The sequence below is a fragment of the Exophiala bonariae genome (genome assembly GCF_035927105.1).
Source record: "Exophiala bonariae strain CCFEE 5792 chromosome Unknown scaffold_6, whole genome shotgun sequence".
NCBI classification, from domain to species: domain Eukaryota; kingdom Fungi; phylum Ascomycota; class Eurotiomycetes; order Chaetothyriales; family Herpotrichiellaceae; genus Exophiala; species Exophiala bonariae.
Genome location: NW_027042481.1, coordinates 1,034,715 through 1,052,034, shown reverse-complemented (window position 1 = coordinate 1,052,034; position 17,320 = coordinate 1,034,715). Strand labels below are relative to the sequence as shown.

At 50.0% G+C, this 17,320-nt stretch overlaps 7 protein-coding genes across 7 annotated transcripts; 2 read left to right on the top strand and 5 right to left on the bottom strand.

Annotated features, from left to right (window-relative positions):
* Positions 1-269: 269 nt before the first annotated feature.
* LTR84_011833 (uncharacterized protein) lies at positions 270-857 on the bottom strand (the record flags this gene model as incomplete). Its single annotated transcript, XM_064855361.1, has 1 exon — positions 270-857. The coding sequence occupies one exon, from the start codon at positions 855-857 to the stop codon at positions 270-272; it is 588 nt and encodes a 195-aa protein (XP_064708950.1).
* A 1,494-nt stretch (positions 858-2,351) lies between these two features.
* Positions 2,352-3,943, top strand: LTR84_011832 (uncharacterized protein; the record flags this gene model as incomplete). Its single annotated transcript, XM_064855360.1, has 4 exons — positions 2,352-2,875; positions 2,940-3,221; positions 3,277-3,450; positions 3,541-3,943. The coding sequence occupies 4 exons, from the start codon at positions 2,352-2,354 to the stop codon at positions 3,941-3,943; spliced, it is 1,383 nt and encodes a 460-aa protein (XP_064708949.1).
* A 494-nt stretch (positions 3,944-4,437) lies between these two features.
* On the bottom strand, positions 4,438-6,409 carry LTR84_011831 (uncharacterized protein; the record flags this gene model as incomplete). The annotated part of the gene is made up of 7 exons (XM_064855359.1): positions 4,438-4,531; positions 4,610-4,845; positions 4,920-5,360; positions 5,436-5,735; positions 5,798-6,007; positions 6,075-6,103; positions 6,175-6,409. The coding sequence occupies 7 exons, from the start codon at positions 6,407-6,409 to the stop codon at positions 4,438-4,440; spliced, it is 1,545 nt and encodes a 514-aa protein (XP_064708948.1).
* Positions 6,410-7,119: 710 nt separating this feature from the next.
* On the bottom strand, positions 7,120-8,223 carry LTR84_011830 (uncharacterized protein; the record flags this gene model as incomplete). The annotated part of the gene is made up of 3 exons (XM_064855358.1): positions 7,120-7,242; positions 7,292-8,009; positions 8,057-8,223. 3 exons carry the CDS (start codon positions 8,221-8,223, stop codon positions 7,120-7,122), a joined length of 1,008 nt encoding a protein of 335 aa, XP_064708947.1.
* A 1,240-nt stretch (positions 8,224-9,463) lies between these two features.
* LTR84_011829 (uncharacterized protein) lies at positions 9,464-11,584 on the bottom strand (the record flags this gene model as incomplete). The annotated part of the gene is made up of 1 exon (XM_064855357.1): positions 9,464-11,584. The coding sequence occupies one exon, from the start codon at positions 11,582-11,584 to the stop codon at positions 9,464-9,466; it is 2,121 nt and encodes a 706-aa protein (XP_064708946.1).
* Positions 11,585-12,810: 1,226 nt separating this feature from the next.
* On the bottom strand, positions 12,811-13,518 carry LTR84_011828 (uncharacterized protein; the record flags this gene model as incomplete). The annotated part of the gene is made up of 1 exon (XM_064855356.1): positions 12,811-13,518. The coding sequence occupies one exon, from the start codon at positions 13,516-13,518 to the stop codon at positions 12,811-12,813; it is 708 nt and encodes a 235-aa protein (XP_064708945.1).
* Positions 13,519-13,955: 437 nt separating this feature from the next.
* Positions 13,956-17,240, top strand: LTR84_011827 (uncharacterized protein; the record flags this gene model as incomplete). The annotated part of the gene is made up of 1 exon (XM_064855355.1): positions 13,956-17,240. One exon carries the CDS (start codon positions 13,956-13,958, stop codon positions 17,238-17,240), a length of 3,285 nt encoding a protein of 1,094 aa, XP_064708944.1.
* Between the last annotated feature and the right edge of the window lie 80 nt (positions 17,241-17,320).

Sequence of the window (17,320 nt, the reverse complement as noted above, 5' to 3'; positions counted from 1 at the left end):
CTGGGAGGGCGGATTTTTCAACCCTAGCTTCGAGCTTCAGTGGCAGGACAGGATTTGATATAAGTTCGGGTTTTCCTACCTACACTGCTGCCGTTTTCCCACGGATAGCTTCAACAATTCCTCTTCCGTTTGCAGGAATAGGAGTGAAGAGGTTTCTAGAGCTCTCACCTTACCCAATGGGTCTTGCTGTAGATGTGCTCAGCAGATAGAATTCAGAGAGCACTTCAATCACTGGCCGATGATCCCCTTTCCTTGTTGTCAAGTCTGAGTCAAATCGCCTTAATCATGAGCACTTTCTTCCCCTCTTCCTTCCACTCTCTGGCTTCCCAACCCTGTTTCAGCAGAATCGCATACATCTTGCCAAACGTAGCTGGAAAAGTCGCCACACTGAGGCCATTCACACCCTTCGAGCGAGCATGATGTTGCACTCGACTCATTAGCGCCGCAAACACACCACTTCCCCGAGCCCTCTCCGAAACACCCGCAAGCCAGACATGTAGCGTCGGAAACGGCAAAGCAGGCTCGGTCTTGACAACCGCAAACACGAAGCCGACGACTTCTCGAGCTTGAGTTTGAACTTGAACTTGTCCTCCCCGCTTTGGCATTCCATCCGCGCTTGCAGGATCTATTGATTCATCAGGTGCAGTGGATCCGTAGACGAGGATTGAATCCTTTTGCCTCAAGCGAGCGCACCATTCGTCCAGCGATGAATGGTGTGTCGGCTCTGAGGCGGTCGTGTTGAAGATCCGGTTCGATAGTCGGAGCACTGGTTCGAGTGATGTGCGCGGAGAGGATGCGTCTAGTGTGTGCAGGGTGAAGGGTGGTGGTGGTCGTCGTGCTTCAGTCCCGATGGTCATGTTGTGGGTGAGTATCAACAAGCTAGCTATTTGGTATGGTGCTCTTTCTGGCCTCGGTTGTGAGCGAAGTAGGCACTATCCATCGCTTCAAAATATGAAGACGCTATTGGTACCGTAATTCCTATGTGATCGGACTATGGATCATTCCGGGACGACTCAAGTGTTTGTAGTCTGAAGCTTGAAATTGCCGAAGTTGGAACTTGGGTAAAATTTGACTTCACGGCAGTCTTGCCTCGTTGGGATGAGAGCCTTGCTGCCGTAGCCCTACCTTGCGGTTATGAGGTTACAACTGCCCTTGGAAACATGTTCAATAGCCGTTGAAAACACGTTCATTAGCCGTCATTGATTTCTCAATCCGTTGTTATCGTAGAATAATCCGATGCGCGCATCGCTGTCTGTGATGAAACGAGATGAATACGGAACACGAAATGGGAGGGACGAGTTGTTGCACCAAGGACGCTCGTCTATCCGTGGTTATCGATAGACTAAACCCCTCTCTGAAAGTGGGGAGGATTAACTAGGGTTTTTCTCCGCCTGGTTTGGACCATTCGGCGTTAGATTGCCTGCAGTGATTCATGAGATCATTTGACGTTTTTCGTCTTGTGCTCTGGACAGACCGCTGACTTTCAGTTCGCAACAACATTCAAGAGGGACTTCTCCTAGCAATCTCGCCAAACCTGCTAAGCCTTGTGAGAGAGTGATAGTGCGGATAGCGGGGGATCATACTCCAAACGGGCTAAGCAGCCACCATCGGATCATTCTAGCCTGACACGGTATGATAGCCGGATCTTCAACGGTGAAGCTACTACGAGATACTTCAGAGCTATCGACACAAATGAGACGCGCTACTCTTTTCGTTCAAGTCCTCTGATCATTTAGGAAAATATTCTCACTCTGTTAGCTTTGTCTCCTTACCCGAGTCCGCGTAAGCTTTGCTAACGTTGACCAATGGAGTAATGACACACCGGGATGTTTTACTGGAGACGAATATGGTTGGCACGCTTGATTCGTCAATTTGCCCTACCTACCCCAGGTCCAGGTTTGCAGCCGATGGTCTTATCGGAAAATACCCTCACTGTCTGGCCAATGGACATTTTTAAGCCAACGGGATCACTCATATCCGGGTATGAAGTAGATTTTGACTTCCTTGGCCGTTCAGTCCCAGACAAGAAACTCGACACCACAGATCCTTGCAATTCGAAATATTGGGACTACCAACGACCAGGGCAATTACCCGGGACGAACTGTTGACGTTATTGAACAAAGTAAAAACCATCGCTTAGGGACGAGGCCACCCGATTCGGATGGCATACCGAGGATGCTGGCTGATGATCATATCTGCCAGGGACCAGGCAGCTTGTTCACGATGAGATATTCGCGATATAAAAGAACCCGGTAGAGGTCTACTATCCATATTTTTGTAAGTTCTTCAGGCTCAACATCTGACTTCGACCGTCCTTTTTCTTTTCAGTTACCACACATTCGTTCGTCATCATGACACGCACCACTCCTGTAGTATTGCTTGCCTCTGTGGCACTTCCACTCGCTTTCGCCGCCAACACCGGCAGCTTTGATGTCTTGACTTTTAATGTTGCTGGCTTGCCTTCCATTCTTTCCGGAAATGATGTGCCAGGTGATAAAGAGACAAATTCACGGGGTATTGGGTCCAAGTTCGCTGAATATGACTACGATGTCATTCATGTACAAGAGGTGTGTACAGACAAGACAGCTGCAAGAGCTTCTACAAATACTAACAGTCTGAAGGACTTCAACTATCATGCATACATCTACGAAACAGACGACCACCCATATCGGACGGCAACATCTGGTGGAGTTCCGTTCGGCAGTGGTCTGAACACGCTTTCCAACTTCAATTGGATCTCATATGACCGCATCAAATGGGATTCTTGCTATCTCAACGACGGCGACTGCTTAACGCCCAAAGGATTTACCGCCATGCGAGCGCAAATCGATGAGGGGGTCTACATCGACTTTTACAACCTCCATGCTGATGCTGGGTATGCTTTCCCTGGGGAAGCCCTGCAATCCATGCTATAGCTTATGCTGACTTCTCCGTGCCAGCTCCGAATCAGGCGATGTCCTTGCACGCCAAGCAGGTATCGTCCAGCTGATCAACTACATCGAAGCCAATTCAATTGGAAACGCCGTCGTCGTCTTCGGTGACACGAATGATCGGTACACAAATGCAGAAGTGCCCGTTTCCATGCTTACCACCCAGCTCGGGTTCAAGGACACTTGGGTGGAGCTCATCAAGGGTGGAGTTACGCCGATATCAGGAGCTCCAGCCGATCCATGTGGCAAGCCAGCGGCTTCCAATCAATGCGAGATCGTTGACAAAGTGCTGTAAGTTTTTCGCTCGAAGATATTAATTGGCAAAGCCTGACTTGTAATTGTCCAGATACCGCGGCAGCCGCGCCATAAGTCTGTCGGCCTCAGGCTGGAATTATGAAACCTCCAAGTTCTTACAGCCAGATGGCAATATTTTGTCGGACCACAATCCAATCACGGTGGACTTTTCTTGGTCACGGTCAAACACGATCAGATTGAGCGATCTATCTGGTGGGCCTCACGGGTATGTGTTCCTCATGCTATGCACTCGAAAAGACTGCTGGAGCCTCTTCCTGGTCCATTCATTGCTAATCTTTAATTTGCTCTGATATAGTAACTGGTTCAACGACCTGGACTCAATCCCCAGCTCTTCCAGCGGCACCAACAAGCCGTCCAAAATCTCCTTCCGAGGCGCCAACCGCCTCGACAGCGTCAGCCTGACCCTCACGTCCGGCACGACATACACGCACGGCGGTACAGGCGGCAGCCTCGTGGAGCTCACGCTCGAAGCCTCCGAGTACTGGACACAGGCGAAGCTCTGCCGGGGACAGAAGAATGACCACACGCGAAACTTCTACATCCTCGCGACCACGAGTTCGGGACGCACGCTGAGCTCCGGCACGTCGACCGGCGATTGCAGTTCCTTCGCTGCACCTGATGGATGGCAGATTGTTGGATTTCAGGGACGCGATGGTGATGAGTTGGATCTTCTGGGCTTTATCTACGCCCCGCAGTGAACGTTCAGTCCTGTCGTTCGGCTTCAATGTTTTCTTTTTGTACTTGACGCCCAGACCTCGTAACTCACAGAATAAGTTAATGGAGATTACCAATAATCAGTTTTTTCGAACTATATCGAGACTATGTTAAACACTCGGGATCTTCGTCTCTGCCATGCAATAATTTACTGTTAATAAGGAGGTGAAAACCAGGGGGGTTAAGTACACCATTCAAGGGCGAGCCCCTTGCCGCTGTAGCCTTGTTAGAATCGTTGCTCGGAAAGTAGCGGAAAGGTCAGAATAAACCGCTTCAATCTGCCGCACTGTTTGATTTAGATACACCTCAAATTGTCGTCTCCCAAAGACATCTTTCCGAATCTCCGATCGCGCGTTGGCGACTCACATACGACACTATCCATGGTGACCACTACCAAGCAGATTGTCTCGTAATTCAACACGCTTCCACCTTCCCACATGATCATATCAACAACAATAATTCTGATATCACCTAAAACTCACCCCTTGGCAGGCCTCATCCAAACCGTCAAATTTGGCTTTTGATAGTTCGGCCCAAAGACGTCTCGCCACGGCAAATGATCCGCTCGTGGACTGTGAAAAACCAAGTCAGCATCACCAATCAATGCCCATCACTAGAAACAAAACAGCAACACGTGCAAAACCACATACCTCTCATCCGCCAACTCCAGATCAAACTTCCTATAAGTATGTGCAAAAACCATACGCAGCTCGGCCCAGCCAAGATTGAAACCAAGACACATTCTGGCGCCTTTGCTGAATGGGACAAGATACTTCTCGAGTTCCTTGGCTTGCTCGCCCTGCCAGCGCTCGGGCTTGAAGACGTCTGGCTCCGGGAAGATAGATTCATCGTGGTGCACGAACCACGAGCTTGTGCTCACAACAGTCTGAGTTAATATCGTCAGTAGTTGATATAAGCTCACGAGTGTTTCCCCCAGTTATGGGACGGAATCCTCCTTACCCCGGCAGGCACCTTGTTGCCATCGACCACCGCACCACCCGCAGGGATGATTCGCGGCAATCCACTTGGAATGCCCGGCCCAATGCGGAGCGACTCCTTGATTACGGCGTTCAAGAACGGCATCTCTTCGAGAACGCTGAGCTTCGGCTCCCTCCCCGGCACCAGATCTGGCCAGTACTCCCTCAGCTCGTCCTGGAGCTTCTGCACCAAGTCTGGCCGTTTGAGGAGGTAGAATGTCCCGACCATGATGACGTTGGCGGTCGTGTCGCCGCCGCCGAACATCAGTGCTTGGCTCTCCTCGTACAGCGATTTGGCACTCGCCGGGCCTCGTGACTTGTGCGATTTCGGGTCCAGGAGGATGTGGTAGATCGTTGTCTTGTGTGGTAGCGTCTCTAGTGTCTCCGGGTCGTTCACGTGTCGGTCGATTTGCTTCTTCAGGAGCTAGAAATCTCATTTCAGTGTTGTATCAGAGGGATGATGTTGTCCCGGACGGATACACATTGTAGGGATACGTACCACCTGCATGTTGATGAGACCCGCCGTCTCTGGGGCTGACTTCTTAGCCATCTCCGGCGGCATGCCCATGATTAGTTTCCTGATGATTTTGAAATGGAAGAACACGGGGACCAGGGCAGTCGAGTTGTGCATGGCCTCTATCAGTGGATCATGGAAGTCGGGTTCGTCAACGGCGTTTCCTGATTGCCCAAAGCAGAGGTATGTGATCACATCCATCGTCACGCAGCGGAAGGCGAAAAGGAGGTCTGAAGGCTTCCCAGCCGCGTTTTGCCGAGTCAGCGCTGCGCAGAAATTGTTCACCTGAAGAGGGTCTCAGCAAGATACCAAATATGATCGCTGAAAGTCCGTTTTGGGAGTTTGACCTTCATGAGTATGAGATGCTCTGCCTCTTCGACTGCCTTTGGCGAAAAGATCTTCGAGAGTACATCACGGCGTTCTTTTGCCTCCAAGTGAGAGACATATCCGAATGATGACTCGTCTTCACCGAAGGAGTGATATAGTGCAGCATCCTTATCCCACCGATTTTTGGTGTTATAGATATCAAAGAACGCATCGGTGCTTTGGAAATGAAGCTAACTCAATGTCAACCAGGGTTTCCAGACACATTTTGACAGTTGGCAACCGGCAATCGGGACGTACCTCATGAGGCTGTATTCGAACAACGGGACCTAAAGGAAACAACAAGAGACGCCATTGGCACGACAACTCATTCTCTCGCGAACAGTGGAATTTCTCTTACCATAGATCTTATGCAGGTCGATCAAGTGATGTGTGAAAGATCCTGTGCATTGATAGTATGCTTTCCAAAGGCTCGTGGCAGCCGCGAGGCGGGGTCCAGGAAAGGCCGACAACGGATGTAGAAATAGTCGATAGACCGCTCTCAACACAATGTACAACGCACCATAGGCGACCACTGAGGCCAGAATGGAGATCGCTGGCCTATCACGGATAGAGGTTATTGTAAGATAATCCATGGTTGCTGGCCAGCTTCCTTGACAATTTCGGAACTTGTGATATCCTTGAATTTATCACGCGAGTACATACACCAGTGTGTCTTCGAAGAGGGGTATATCAAGGTCACAGAAGCCATGCCTACCCCCTTCTTGATGTGTTGGTTGGCATTGTTGGTCAGGGAAGACCAGTGCATTTGATTGGTGTCGTTAATCGTCCGAGGGTGCCGTTCACTACACTGTATTGAATAATGACAGGGTTCTCTTTGCATTGATGCATTCCGGGTGACCTGGTAGTTATCCCCCGAATGAATTTGAGCAAACCAAAACACCCCTGTCGATTATGCGGGCGGGCGGCCAGTCCCTTCAAGGCCATTGCGGAAGCTAATCAACTCTAAAATATGCAGCTAAAGACCGGATGGGCTATTGAATTGAGCATCCGGACAAGGATCGCAACTCGTTGCATTTGTCCCTGTTTGTCGATATGCATCAAAGTCGTCTGGGCACAGATCGTGGGACTTTGGTAGGTGGATGTGGAAGCGAAAGGGCCATTCAAGCTTGTGTGTGGAAATATTTTCCGGGGGCTGAGGTTTCCTCAATCGTTGTTGACCGGGTTCATGGAGATCAAAGTCCGAATTAATGTTTTTAGAGCAGAATATCGTTGCGTTCATCAGACATGTTTAATCGGCGATGACTTACAGGTATTGTGTTCATATTGGAGTGGAAGAGTTATATTATTTCGATTCTGGTGGCTTCTGGCCATAACAGCATGAAATCAGCTGGTATGTATGAACATCTTTGGATCGTAAAAGCTTTCGGGTCTTTGCGATATGTACCCGAACTTCATCAGCCGTCCACTATCAAAGTCAGCCTTCAGTACGGTGAGGGAACTGGTTCAGGACGCACTCCATGATAGGTTGTGAACAAAAACATTAGCCAGCCTTCCATCCCCTGCTCCCAGTTGACGCGGTTGTACAAGCCGATTTCCTTCAGCTTTCGATCCTTCGGCCACGGGCCAATTGGCCACTTGAACTTCTGGTAAGTCACATTTATGAAGCCGGCAGCTTCCATGAGTTCTTTAGTTTGGTCCACAATTCGCAAAGTCTTCCCAAATTTGTCGCCAGCAGTAAGGCTGAGTTCACCCCAATGCTCCAAGGTTGTTCCTTTTATAGTATCGTCATCACTGTAAGGGACAACACCTACCTCAGTCTGCTCAAACCAACCTCCTGGCTTAAGATGGTCCTTCACTTGCTGGTATAATTTACTATAGTCAGATACGCTGCCATACAAGGCGCGTGCATGAATGAAATCGAAGCTCTCTTTCGTGTATGTCCATTCTAGCTCGAAATCGTCAACTTCGAATTGAAGATTTGGAGGAATGACTGTCGGTTGAATGGGCGATAGGTCGTTTCCGGTCACAGTCGCCGAGGGATGCTCATCCGCGAACTGGATAGGCCATATGCCAGTCCCTGTGCCGATATCCAGCACACGTTGCGGCGTAGGTCCGATGGGAGCGAGGAAGAGTTTCCCGTCAAACGTGAGTCGAAAGATGTGGTGTGATATATCAAGAGAGTCCTGATGTGTCTCGTCGTTCGGACCCCTTTCATTCAACGTGTCAATAGCACTGAATCCGTGGCATAGATAAATCATGAGCCAGTTGAAGAAACCTACCAATATTTCCCCGCTTGGTAGGAGTTGTATCTTCGACCATTGTTGTACGTATACTCTCTGACAGCCGATTGAAGCGTCGCAGTCTCTGAAGCAATGTCATCTCCACCGTATGCCGAATCTAGACCATCATCATCTTCAACTAGGATCTGAGCAGTTTGGGCTGCCATTGCGGGTGGTGAATGCTTCGAATACGTAGGAAAGAGGCGAGGTTGATCAGAACTTGGCTATCGTAATACCTTCACTTCTTTTTGTCGGCATTCTTCGCATAGTTCATTTGCAATAAATGTGGACTCGCCACGAATTGCACATCAGCAGATCCTGCTCAATGCCGGCGTTGCTAGATTGAAACCCACTCGAGCGTGGAGGCCGGTTGGGTTAGAGGCGGCCTTCATGGTGTGTAGCTCAAGTGGCTCCACTACTGCAAGCTGTGGGAGGCACAGGGGTGCTAAGAGGTAGAGAAACCCGTTGTGGTGCAGTCAGGCATTTGAGCAGATGGCTTACCAGCGAGTAAGCACCGTCGGACATGATGCCAGCAGTGGTGGTAAGGAGCTAATGCAGACTGCAGCACACCTCCCATGCAAGAAGCAACTGTGCCTTCGTAAGATCTGGTACGAAACGCCACTAGGAAGGCAGCCTACTCGTACGGAAAAGCCTTTTGTCGAAGACACGAGAGCTTCATGACTCAGGCTTATCTCAGATCTCGAGCATGCATGACACGGCGTGCACCTCCCGATGCTTGCGAAAAATCTAGAGAGATGCTCTGTTCAATAATGTGGGAGGTTGGAGTTACCCCGTGGCTTGAGACTTCTTCAACTGGGTGAATACCCGAGATCTCTCCACGTGGTTGGTCTGGGGTGCCTTTTGACTTCTCAGTCCCGAGAACCCCTCAATCACCTAGGTGGAATGGTTACTACCTTGGTCATCAGGCACGACCAACAGGCTTGAATTTGTCGATCTGGGCGTGCATTTTCGGAAACTTCTTGTCTATCCATCAACTTTGCTTTTTAGTCCTTATCGATCGCGCAAAGGTACCAATATAGAGGAGTAACATCATTCTTTCGAGGGGCCCCCAGAGTATGTTTGTAGTTCCCCCGTGGCTAGTTACTGGAATAAGTGGCACTCATCAACATGGTGGTTCTCGCTCGCACAGGTTCATTGTGATGCTGCATTCGAGATAACTCGATTTATGCGAAGTTTGGATCCTATGCACCTGGACGACCTTCACAGGACTATCAGAAGTGTTCACAGTCATTGCAAAACTCGTACACCCTTGGTTGACTTGACAGATTCTCTAAATGTGCAAATTTGATGACTAACTTGGTAGTTTGAGTTGGACTGAGGCATAGTGCTTTGCAAGGATAAACATTGAGGGTTTTAGTGGTACAATGTCACAAGACATAAATTTCGTCAAAGTCGAGGCTGCTCGACCGTCATTACATGTCCGCCACCAGGATATGCTTTGAGCCCGACCTTCCTACTAGCGACACCGATTCGGCTCTCTTCGAACATATCTTTAGTGTCGTCTACACGACGGACTCGCTTCTCAATTGTGTCTTCGAGTGCCATGGCAGATAACCCTTCAACGCTTAGCCGAGCAACCATATCGCGGGAGTCGCGGGAATTGGCCATCCATGCTCGAATAGCAAGCACGACTCCGAAGATGATGTACAGTAAGTTGCTGACGATGAGGAAACTGAATGCAAGGGCACTCATCTCAGTTACCAATAGGCTTTCGGTCGTAGCTTCGACAGTGTTCTTTCTTGGTGACATCACGCTCGCAATCAAGGTCAGAGCGTCGACCGAGTGAGAGTTAGAAAAGCTGCGGGCCATGCCGTTGGCACTGTCTGACAAGCTTGCAAGGCTCTGACTCTGTGAAAGACTAGGCATACCCTCGGCCTGCATGCCGTGAGCGAGTTCAATCATGCTGCCGTTGCTGGTAGGAGTATATGTGAAACTGTTTATCGATCCATTTACCCAGGTATATATTACATCGTAAGATGTGACGGTGCAATTCAGGCTGTATGCGATGAGCGAGCCACCTAGTGAGAAGACATCGGCATCTGCACTGAGACTCTCACCTGCAGCACCATTCTGCACTGGAATCAAACCGGCTGTTGCCAGGTGAATTGGGTTGATCAACTTAGAATCTGGCAATGCTAGATCACCAGAGGAGCCACTGTTGGTAGGACTCCCTCCGATTGAGTTGTAGATCTGAGCCATCTCCGAATCCGAAAAGTATGCGTACTGGAAATTTCTGTCGAGTTTGACATTAAAGTCAGGTGTTGTAGAGTCTGTCTGGGTCCAAACAACGGAATCTTTCGCAACATCTGGGCTAGCGCCTAAAACGCCACGGAAGTTCTCGGTGCAGTTGAACACAACGTAGGAGTCTTCAGGGGAGGTATCTTCAGACATTCGGACTTGGCATTGCTTCGTCGAAGGAATGCACTGAGTGGAAACGCCAACGGTGGAAGCACTATACTCAACCCCCACCGATGCGTTCGTGGCCTGAGGCATCAGCACCATCAGATCTCCCTGCTGTAAGTCGTCTGCCGTGACTTTCCATATAGTGTTGGAGATGGATACATTTCGTCCCAGGGAAATGATCTCACCAGAGTCTCGTGCAATGAAATTTGCGCCCACGGTTGCATCTGCAACTACTGTGCAAGGTAAGCCTTGGTTCAGACTCCTGTCAAAGTCAATACATTCTGGAGATATTCCACGCCCAAACGAAAGGAGAGGCTCTTCTCTGATCGTGTTTCGGTTGTAAGATACAGTGGATGTGAAAGTGTGGATTGCAGTGTCGGCACAGAATATGAGAGCGGCAAGTACCGCACTCATAGACAAGACACAAGCCGATCTGCTCAACAGGACTGGCTGCTCTGCTTTCACTTTGTTTATCCGATACAAGAAATATTTCCGTAGCTCATCGAGCGATCCTGCCGAGAGCCCGACCAACATGCTGAGCTGATGAGGAGTCGGGAGTTGTTGAACATCCCCAACCCTGGTTAGAAATGCAAGGTTGCACGCCGTTGGGATATGCCACAATGCCATCAAGCTGCCCAATAGCATAGGGGCGAGAGTGCTGCTCCATGATGCTATGAATGCAAGTCGGGTAGCAGAGAAGTCAATCAGAATGATCAGCCCATCTTTACGTCCATCAGACTCGACGAGGAACGGATGGGGAGGAGTCTTGGGTAAGCGATACTTGAGGACAAATCCCAAGACTGCCACCGTGAAACCCAGTATTGGTACTGTAACGATGAAAGTGGTCCAGCACAACGCCAAATTGCTGAATTTTGGTTCTTGCTTCGTCTGTATTAATGAATTGAATGACGACCTTCGAGAGAGGTATATCGCTTTCTCGGGAACAGGCAAAGCCTTGTTGATGTCTAACTCGTCAAATTTCAATGTCCCGGCTCGACCGTGCTTAGATGGATTATGAAAGGCAAAATTAGAAATCCTCCGTGATGTCCGCCGACTTCTGCGTGGTGGGAATGGAATCTCGGTTTCGACTTCGAGGACGCCCATTTTGGTCGGGCTGATTTACCCCGAAAGCTCCTGCTTCAACACATAGGGTATGGGTGAAGCTGTGTAACGGGAAACGAAACTCTTACATACTCGTAGTAAAGTGCAGTTTCCATTGCATGCGAGATCGTATTGTGTAGTCTGCGACATCAGAAGCGGTTCACTCAAAACATGTCGGTCTGCAATATTGTCGTTTACAGCCCCAATTTGATTGGACGTCCCATAGATCTGGTAACTCCAACCGCCAAAGAAGGGCGCGTATGCCGGCCACGCTTCAGACCTACACAGGTCTTGCAGCTGGAAGATACCGGGCCTATCATGATAAAGTGCAAAAGCAATAGTCAGAGTGATGGAGACAACGTAGCTGCTTCAGCAAGCCTGGTTTCCTACTGGGGGTGGCTGAATAAACCCTGGGTCAATCTGTCCAGGGGTATGGCTAACCTTTGGCGCGAAAATCGAGGTTGGATATCGGACCTCTACCAAGCAGCGAGAGAGTCGTCACTTCATTCTTACAGCACGTACCTGTCATCACGATGTGACGATAATATAGGCGATCAGGAACAGAAAGATGGCGAGCAATGAGCACTAGTGCAAAGATCGATACGCGTGATGCAGATAGAAGCGCAATGGGTGTGAACAACTAAAATTGAGACAGAAGATTCGGAGAAATGTTGTTCCGTTTCTTCATCAAATTTCAAATGACGACACCGCCCCCAGCAAACAATTGAGCCGTGAGTTTCAAGTTGGACGTTCGCAACTCGCCATCTGATCCATTCAATATCGCAACAATGTCCGCATCATTGGCTCCTGAATGCAATGAGGTGAAAGAGTGAGTTTGAATCGTATAGTAATTGAACAAGACCTGATCCATCCCAGAAAATATGACACCTGTTTCTTGAAATGGTATTCCGAGAGTAGGTAATTCCAGGCACCATCAGCATGTCTCAACATCTGTCCAAGGCTCATTGATCTCAACAGAATATATTCGAGGCAACTCATCAACCGACGAATGCGAACCTCTATTTAGGCAATACAAGAGCTGTCTGACTGTGAGTCAACTTGTCATCGATTGTCCCCAGCTTGTTTGACCGGAGTACAGAAAGCTCTCAAGGAGCGAGGTATCGACAGCATGTTATCTGATGCTCGAGAGAGCACCAATGAAACTGATGCAGAGCATCTGCGGCGATGATCACAGTGGCATTTGAGGTGCCCTGGACTTCTGGGATAGGTCATCGTTGAACGACCAGATCACTCCTCAATACCCACTTTTCGCCACTCTTGACCTCTTTACCTTCATGGAGCAGGCAATCATCACCATGCTTGTGGAGCAGAGCCATTCCAGCCTCCAGACCTACGACAATCGGATCTGGTGTAGCTAAACCTTTGCCTGGAGACTCTGGATAGAAAGCCGTCTCCCCACCCTGACAGGTTGTAAGATAGATGAGAAGAGTCCAGGTTGTTCTGGCAGGGATTTTATTCTCGCCAAATTGTAATTTATTACTTTCATCATAATGCTTGTCAAAGAATTGGCCTGGCCGATACCTGTAGACTCGTATATTGGGATTCAGGCCCAAGACCTTGCCACTAAAAGTTCGTTCATCTTCGAACGAAGATACGAGTCGTTGCAAACCACTTTGTTCCCACAGAGCGGTTGCAAACAAAGGGTCTTCAATCTGGAAGCGGTCGTTGACTCTGGTCGCCTCACCCCGTTTAGGTTTTCCGGGGGTGGTTGTCAATGGTAGAGAAGACAAGAAGGACACGAAGGTCTTGCACAGATTGGAAGTGAACAAGTTCCGGATGACCAGGATCTGATCGTCTGCCACCGTCTCGATAGAGAGATGTTCAGCAGGCACGAGAGGGCTTAAAGGCGGCCAGTTAGGTGGTGGGGAAGGTGCTGCCTGTGAGACTGAGGACTTTTGCTTCCCTCGAGGTGCCATAGCAACTCGAAGGGCAGGCCGGCTTGATTTCACTTGAAAAGCTGCCAGTGGTAGTGGTGCCCAACTTTGAACATTATTATTACCTATTCAACTCCCAATGGCGAGCAACAGCCAGCAGATCTTGCATGTGAGTTGTACAAGTCCCTCCACTCGCACCTGCTACGAGAACTAGCTCCCTTGAGAAATTGTCACCCGATTGGTGGTGGCTGCCTTAGAAGACTCCATAAATCAAAGGGAAAGGGAAAGAGCGACTGGTGACTCTTGAGTTTGGTGGGTGAGTCGTGCCTGCCGCTCGCCGCCTTTAGATGATCCGCTCCGGGACTTCGAGAACTTCTTGATTTGATCTTTTTGCCCTCTGCTTGCAATGCACTGTCAACACTCACCAACTGAACCACAACTCTCCTGCGCGTCGCCTCCCTATATTCGCAGACCTCCGAATGTCGTCGCAGGCAATTGCGGCGCCAGCAAGAGGTCTGCCGGATCTGCCTTCTCCAGTCGACATCCATTCTCCCTCATGGTCTGACCGCGACATCCAACTCAATCTCTCCCCCGTCCACGACTCGGGCGCATCCAACAACAATGACCTGAACCTGACCCACGACTCTTCCGAACCTCGCAAACCTCGCCCTTCTTGGACTGCCATGGATGTTCAACAGCGCAACCAGGCCGTCGGTAACTTACTGGCTGCCTTGATGCCAGTCGGACCAACCCAGACCGCAACTACTGGACTGCCTTCAAATCCACTCTCCCCGACAAACGAGAAGAAGGAAAACGAGCAAACTTCACTACAAAAGGAGGAACACGACTCTCCCGCTCGGCCCCCGCCAGAAGAGACCATCGTCTCACCTCTAGTGCCCACTCCCGATCTTTCACTTCCACCTCTACCTCCCCTCGACAACAACGACTTCATCGATTCGAGTATGGCCCATCCATTTCAGCCAGTGATTCCTCAAGATGGTCAGGAATATCAAACACCCTTCACACACCTTGCCGACCCACCAGGGGACGTCTCTATATTTCCGCAAATGCAAGACCCGTTCCCTGGCGCATCACAAGAAGTGGTCCCGGAACGTAGAGAAATTGAAGCCTTTGCGAAAATTGAATTTGAGGATGGAAACTACTATATCACTACCTACGCCTGCGAGCTGGGCAGAGATGCCTTTGCCTATCGAGCGGCTCTGATCCGCGCTGAAGAATCACGACAAGCCGAACAGAATCCGACACAGAGTTCAAGCGGAAGGAGGTCGGAGGGAGTTCCCAGGCCGGAGAACTCTCAGGTTCAAGGCAGTGTTGTCAGTGAAGCTGGAGGCTTCGGAGGTGTTGACGAAAGGCCAGGCATGAATGGCGGTGGTCAAGATGGTGCAGGCCAAGTTCACTCCCATTCTTCAGAGCCCTCCGCTGGCAGTGTTGTCAAACCTCAGGAAGTTCTCATTAACCCTCCTCTGATCCCATTCGACTACCATAAGATGGCAGAGCTACAGGCTCAAGCAGAGAACGAAAACACTCTGGAAAATGATAATGAACAGCCCGCTCCCGTCACCGCAGATCATATCCCGGACGCTCACAACTGTCCTTTGATCCCCATTCATGCCATGCGGAATTTCCAGAAATCAGAAGTTGAGAACCACAGGAGTATCTCACGTCGGCACGTCAAGATCCAGTGGGACTTTGACAAGGATTGCTTCATGTTAAAAGTGCTCGGAAGGAATGGTGCTTTCTTGGACGATCAGTATGTCCCGCGTGCTGCTGTTAAACGTCTTCGTGACGGGTCCAGAATTCAAATCTCCAATGTGTGGATGACATTTCGCCTGCCAAATCAAAAGGCTTCTCCAATCAGTGACGAGTCGGAACATGAAGACAAGGACATGGCATCACCAGCGTTGAGAAGCACTTCCTTGACTTCAAATGAGCAGGATAGGAGTTTATCTCCTTCACGATCTGGAAAAACCAGGACCAAGATCACGTTGAACACTGGTCCAAGGCCTGCTACTCTAATCCCAGATCTTTCAATAGGTCCCGATGGTCAACCTTTTCCTCCACGAAAACGAGGTCCAGGCCGTCCTCCAAAGGATGGGATAATGTCCACTAGAGAACGACGTGAGAGAGAGAAAGCACTCAAACTTGCTGAGGCCAAGGCAGCAAACGGAGGTACCACACCACCACCAAACCTAAAGGGTAAATTTCCCAAACCGCCTATCAAGGAGGAGATACCCAAAGAGGAGCCTAAGGGAGAGAGAAGGAAGTATAAAAAGCGGAAACGACCTGGTGAGGAGGGTGATATTGTCCAATCTATCGAAGGAGGTGGTGAATTGGAAGTGCCTAGTGAAGCAGAGAAGCCACCAGTGAAAAAGGCTCGTGCCTCAAAATCGCCTTCTCCAGATTACCCTCCTGCGGACAGCCTTACAGAGGAACAGCTTGCTCGGCCGTCTGAGCCATATGCAAGACTGATTTACGATATTTTGCTCGACATTCATCCAAAGGCTCTTCCTCTGAAGCAGATTTATCGAGCACTAAAGCTCAAATTCCCCTTCTTTGTCCATAGGGTCGACTCTGAAGGGTGGCAGAGCAGTGTTCGCCACAATCTCAACCAGGAGTGGAACAAATTGTTCGAAAAGGGTGAGAAAGAAGGTAAAGGGTTTGCTTGGAAAGCCATACCTGGAGCTTTACAGCCCCAAGCTGAAAGAAGGCGTGCTGCTCAACAAGCGGCTGCTGCGAAGCCGAAACCTGCGCCAGCACCACGTCAACATCCTCAAGGGCCGCCCCCTCCACTTAACTGGCAGAACAGTACACCTTATTCCCAACCAAATGGTATGCCTCCACGAGGTCCTCCCCCGCCTTTTTTTGTCCAAGGTCCACATGGTCCTGTTCCCCCTCCACCAAATGGAATGCCGTGGCCTCATCCACCGCCTCCAGGTTCGGTGCCACCACCAGGGTCTGCACATGGCCATCCGGCTCCCGGAGCTTCCAATCCAATGTATCCCCCAATCCAGTCCGGACATCCTCCGTATCAACCTCAGCAAAATCCACAGCAAGTAGCCCAACAGACTGGACCTCCGCGATCGCTACCTGCGGCCAGCCAAACGCCAGGTTCCTCGGCTATTCCTCCATCTGGCTCGGTAGCTCCGCCTTCCAGCTCATCGGCCTCGCGCAACATGCCGTGTACAGTGGACGGTTTGATAGTGATCAAGAGATTTGAAACGACCATGTATGAACAAGTTGGCGATGCTGAAAAGATTGCGAGATGGCAGAAGATCTTCAATTCTGTAAAGCGCCGGCTGCTGCACGGTGCACCTCAGTCACTAATGCCAGAGGGCGACACGAGAGAAGAAGACACCATCATGAGTCATGTGAGGACATTCATTGAACGCTTCAAAAATCCTGCTTTCGTTGGTTTCTCCATTGATCCGGGAAGTTCTACTGCATCGCCCGCTCCTAATGCATCGGCTACTGGTGTTGTCCCAACATCACAACCTGCACCAACTCCACAGCCAGCTCCGAAGGAACCTGTCGTGGGCTCCCAACCACCTACACAGTCGCCAGTGGCAACTCCAACAGAACCAAAAAGCGAAGCGACAAACACTCTCCAGGACGCTATGACGAAGACAGACGAGCCTGCAAAAGGCATTGCCACAGAAGGCATTGGCAAAGAATCAGTCGAAGCTCAGGGTGTTGATGACAGGAGCAAAGGCCAACCGCCTGCTCCAACCACATCTACCACTTGAACTCGATGATTACACAATCTCGAGTGCGCTTTTCAAGCTCTCATGGTTCGGATTTCTGATGCTCAATCGCCAGAAACAAG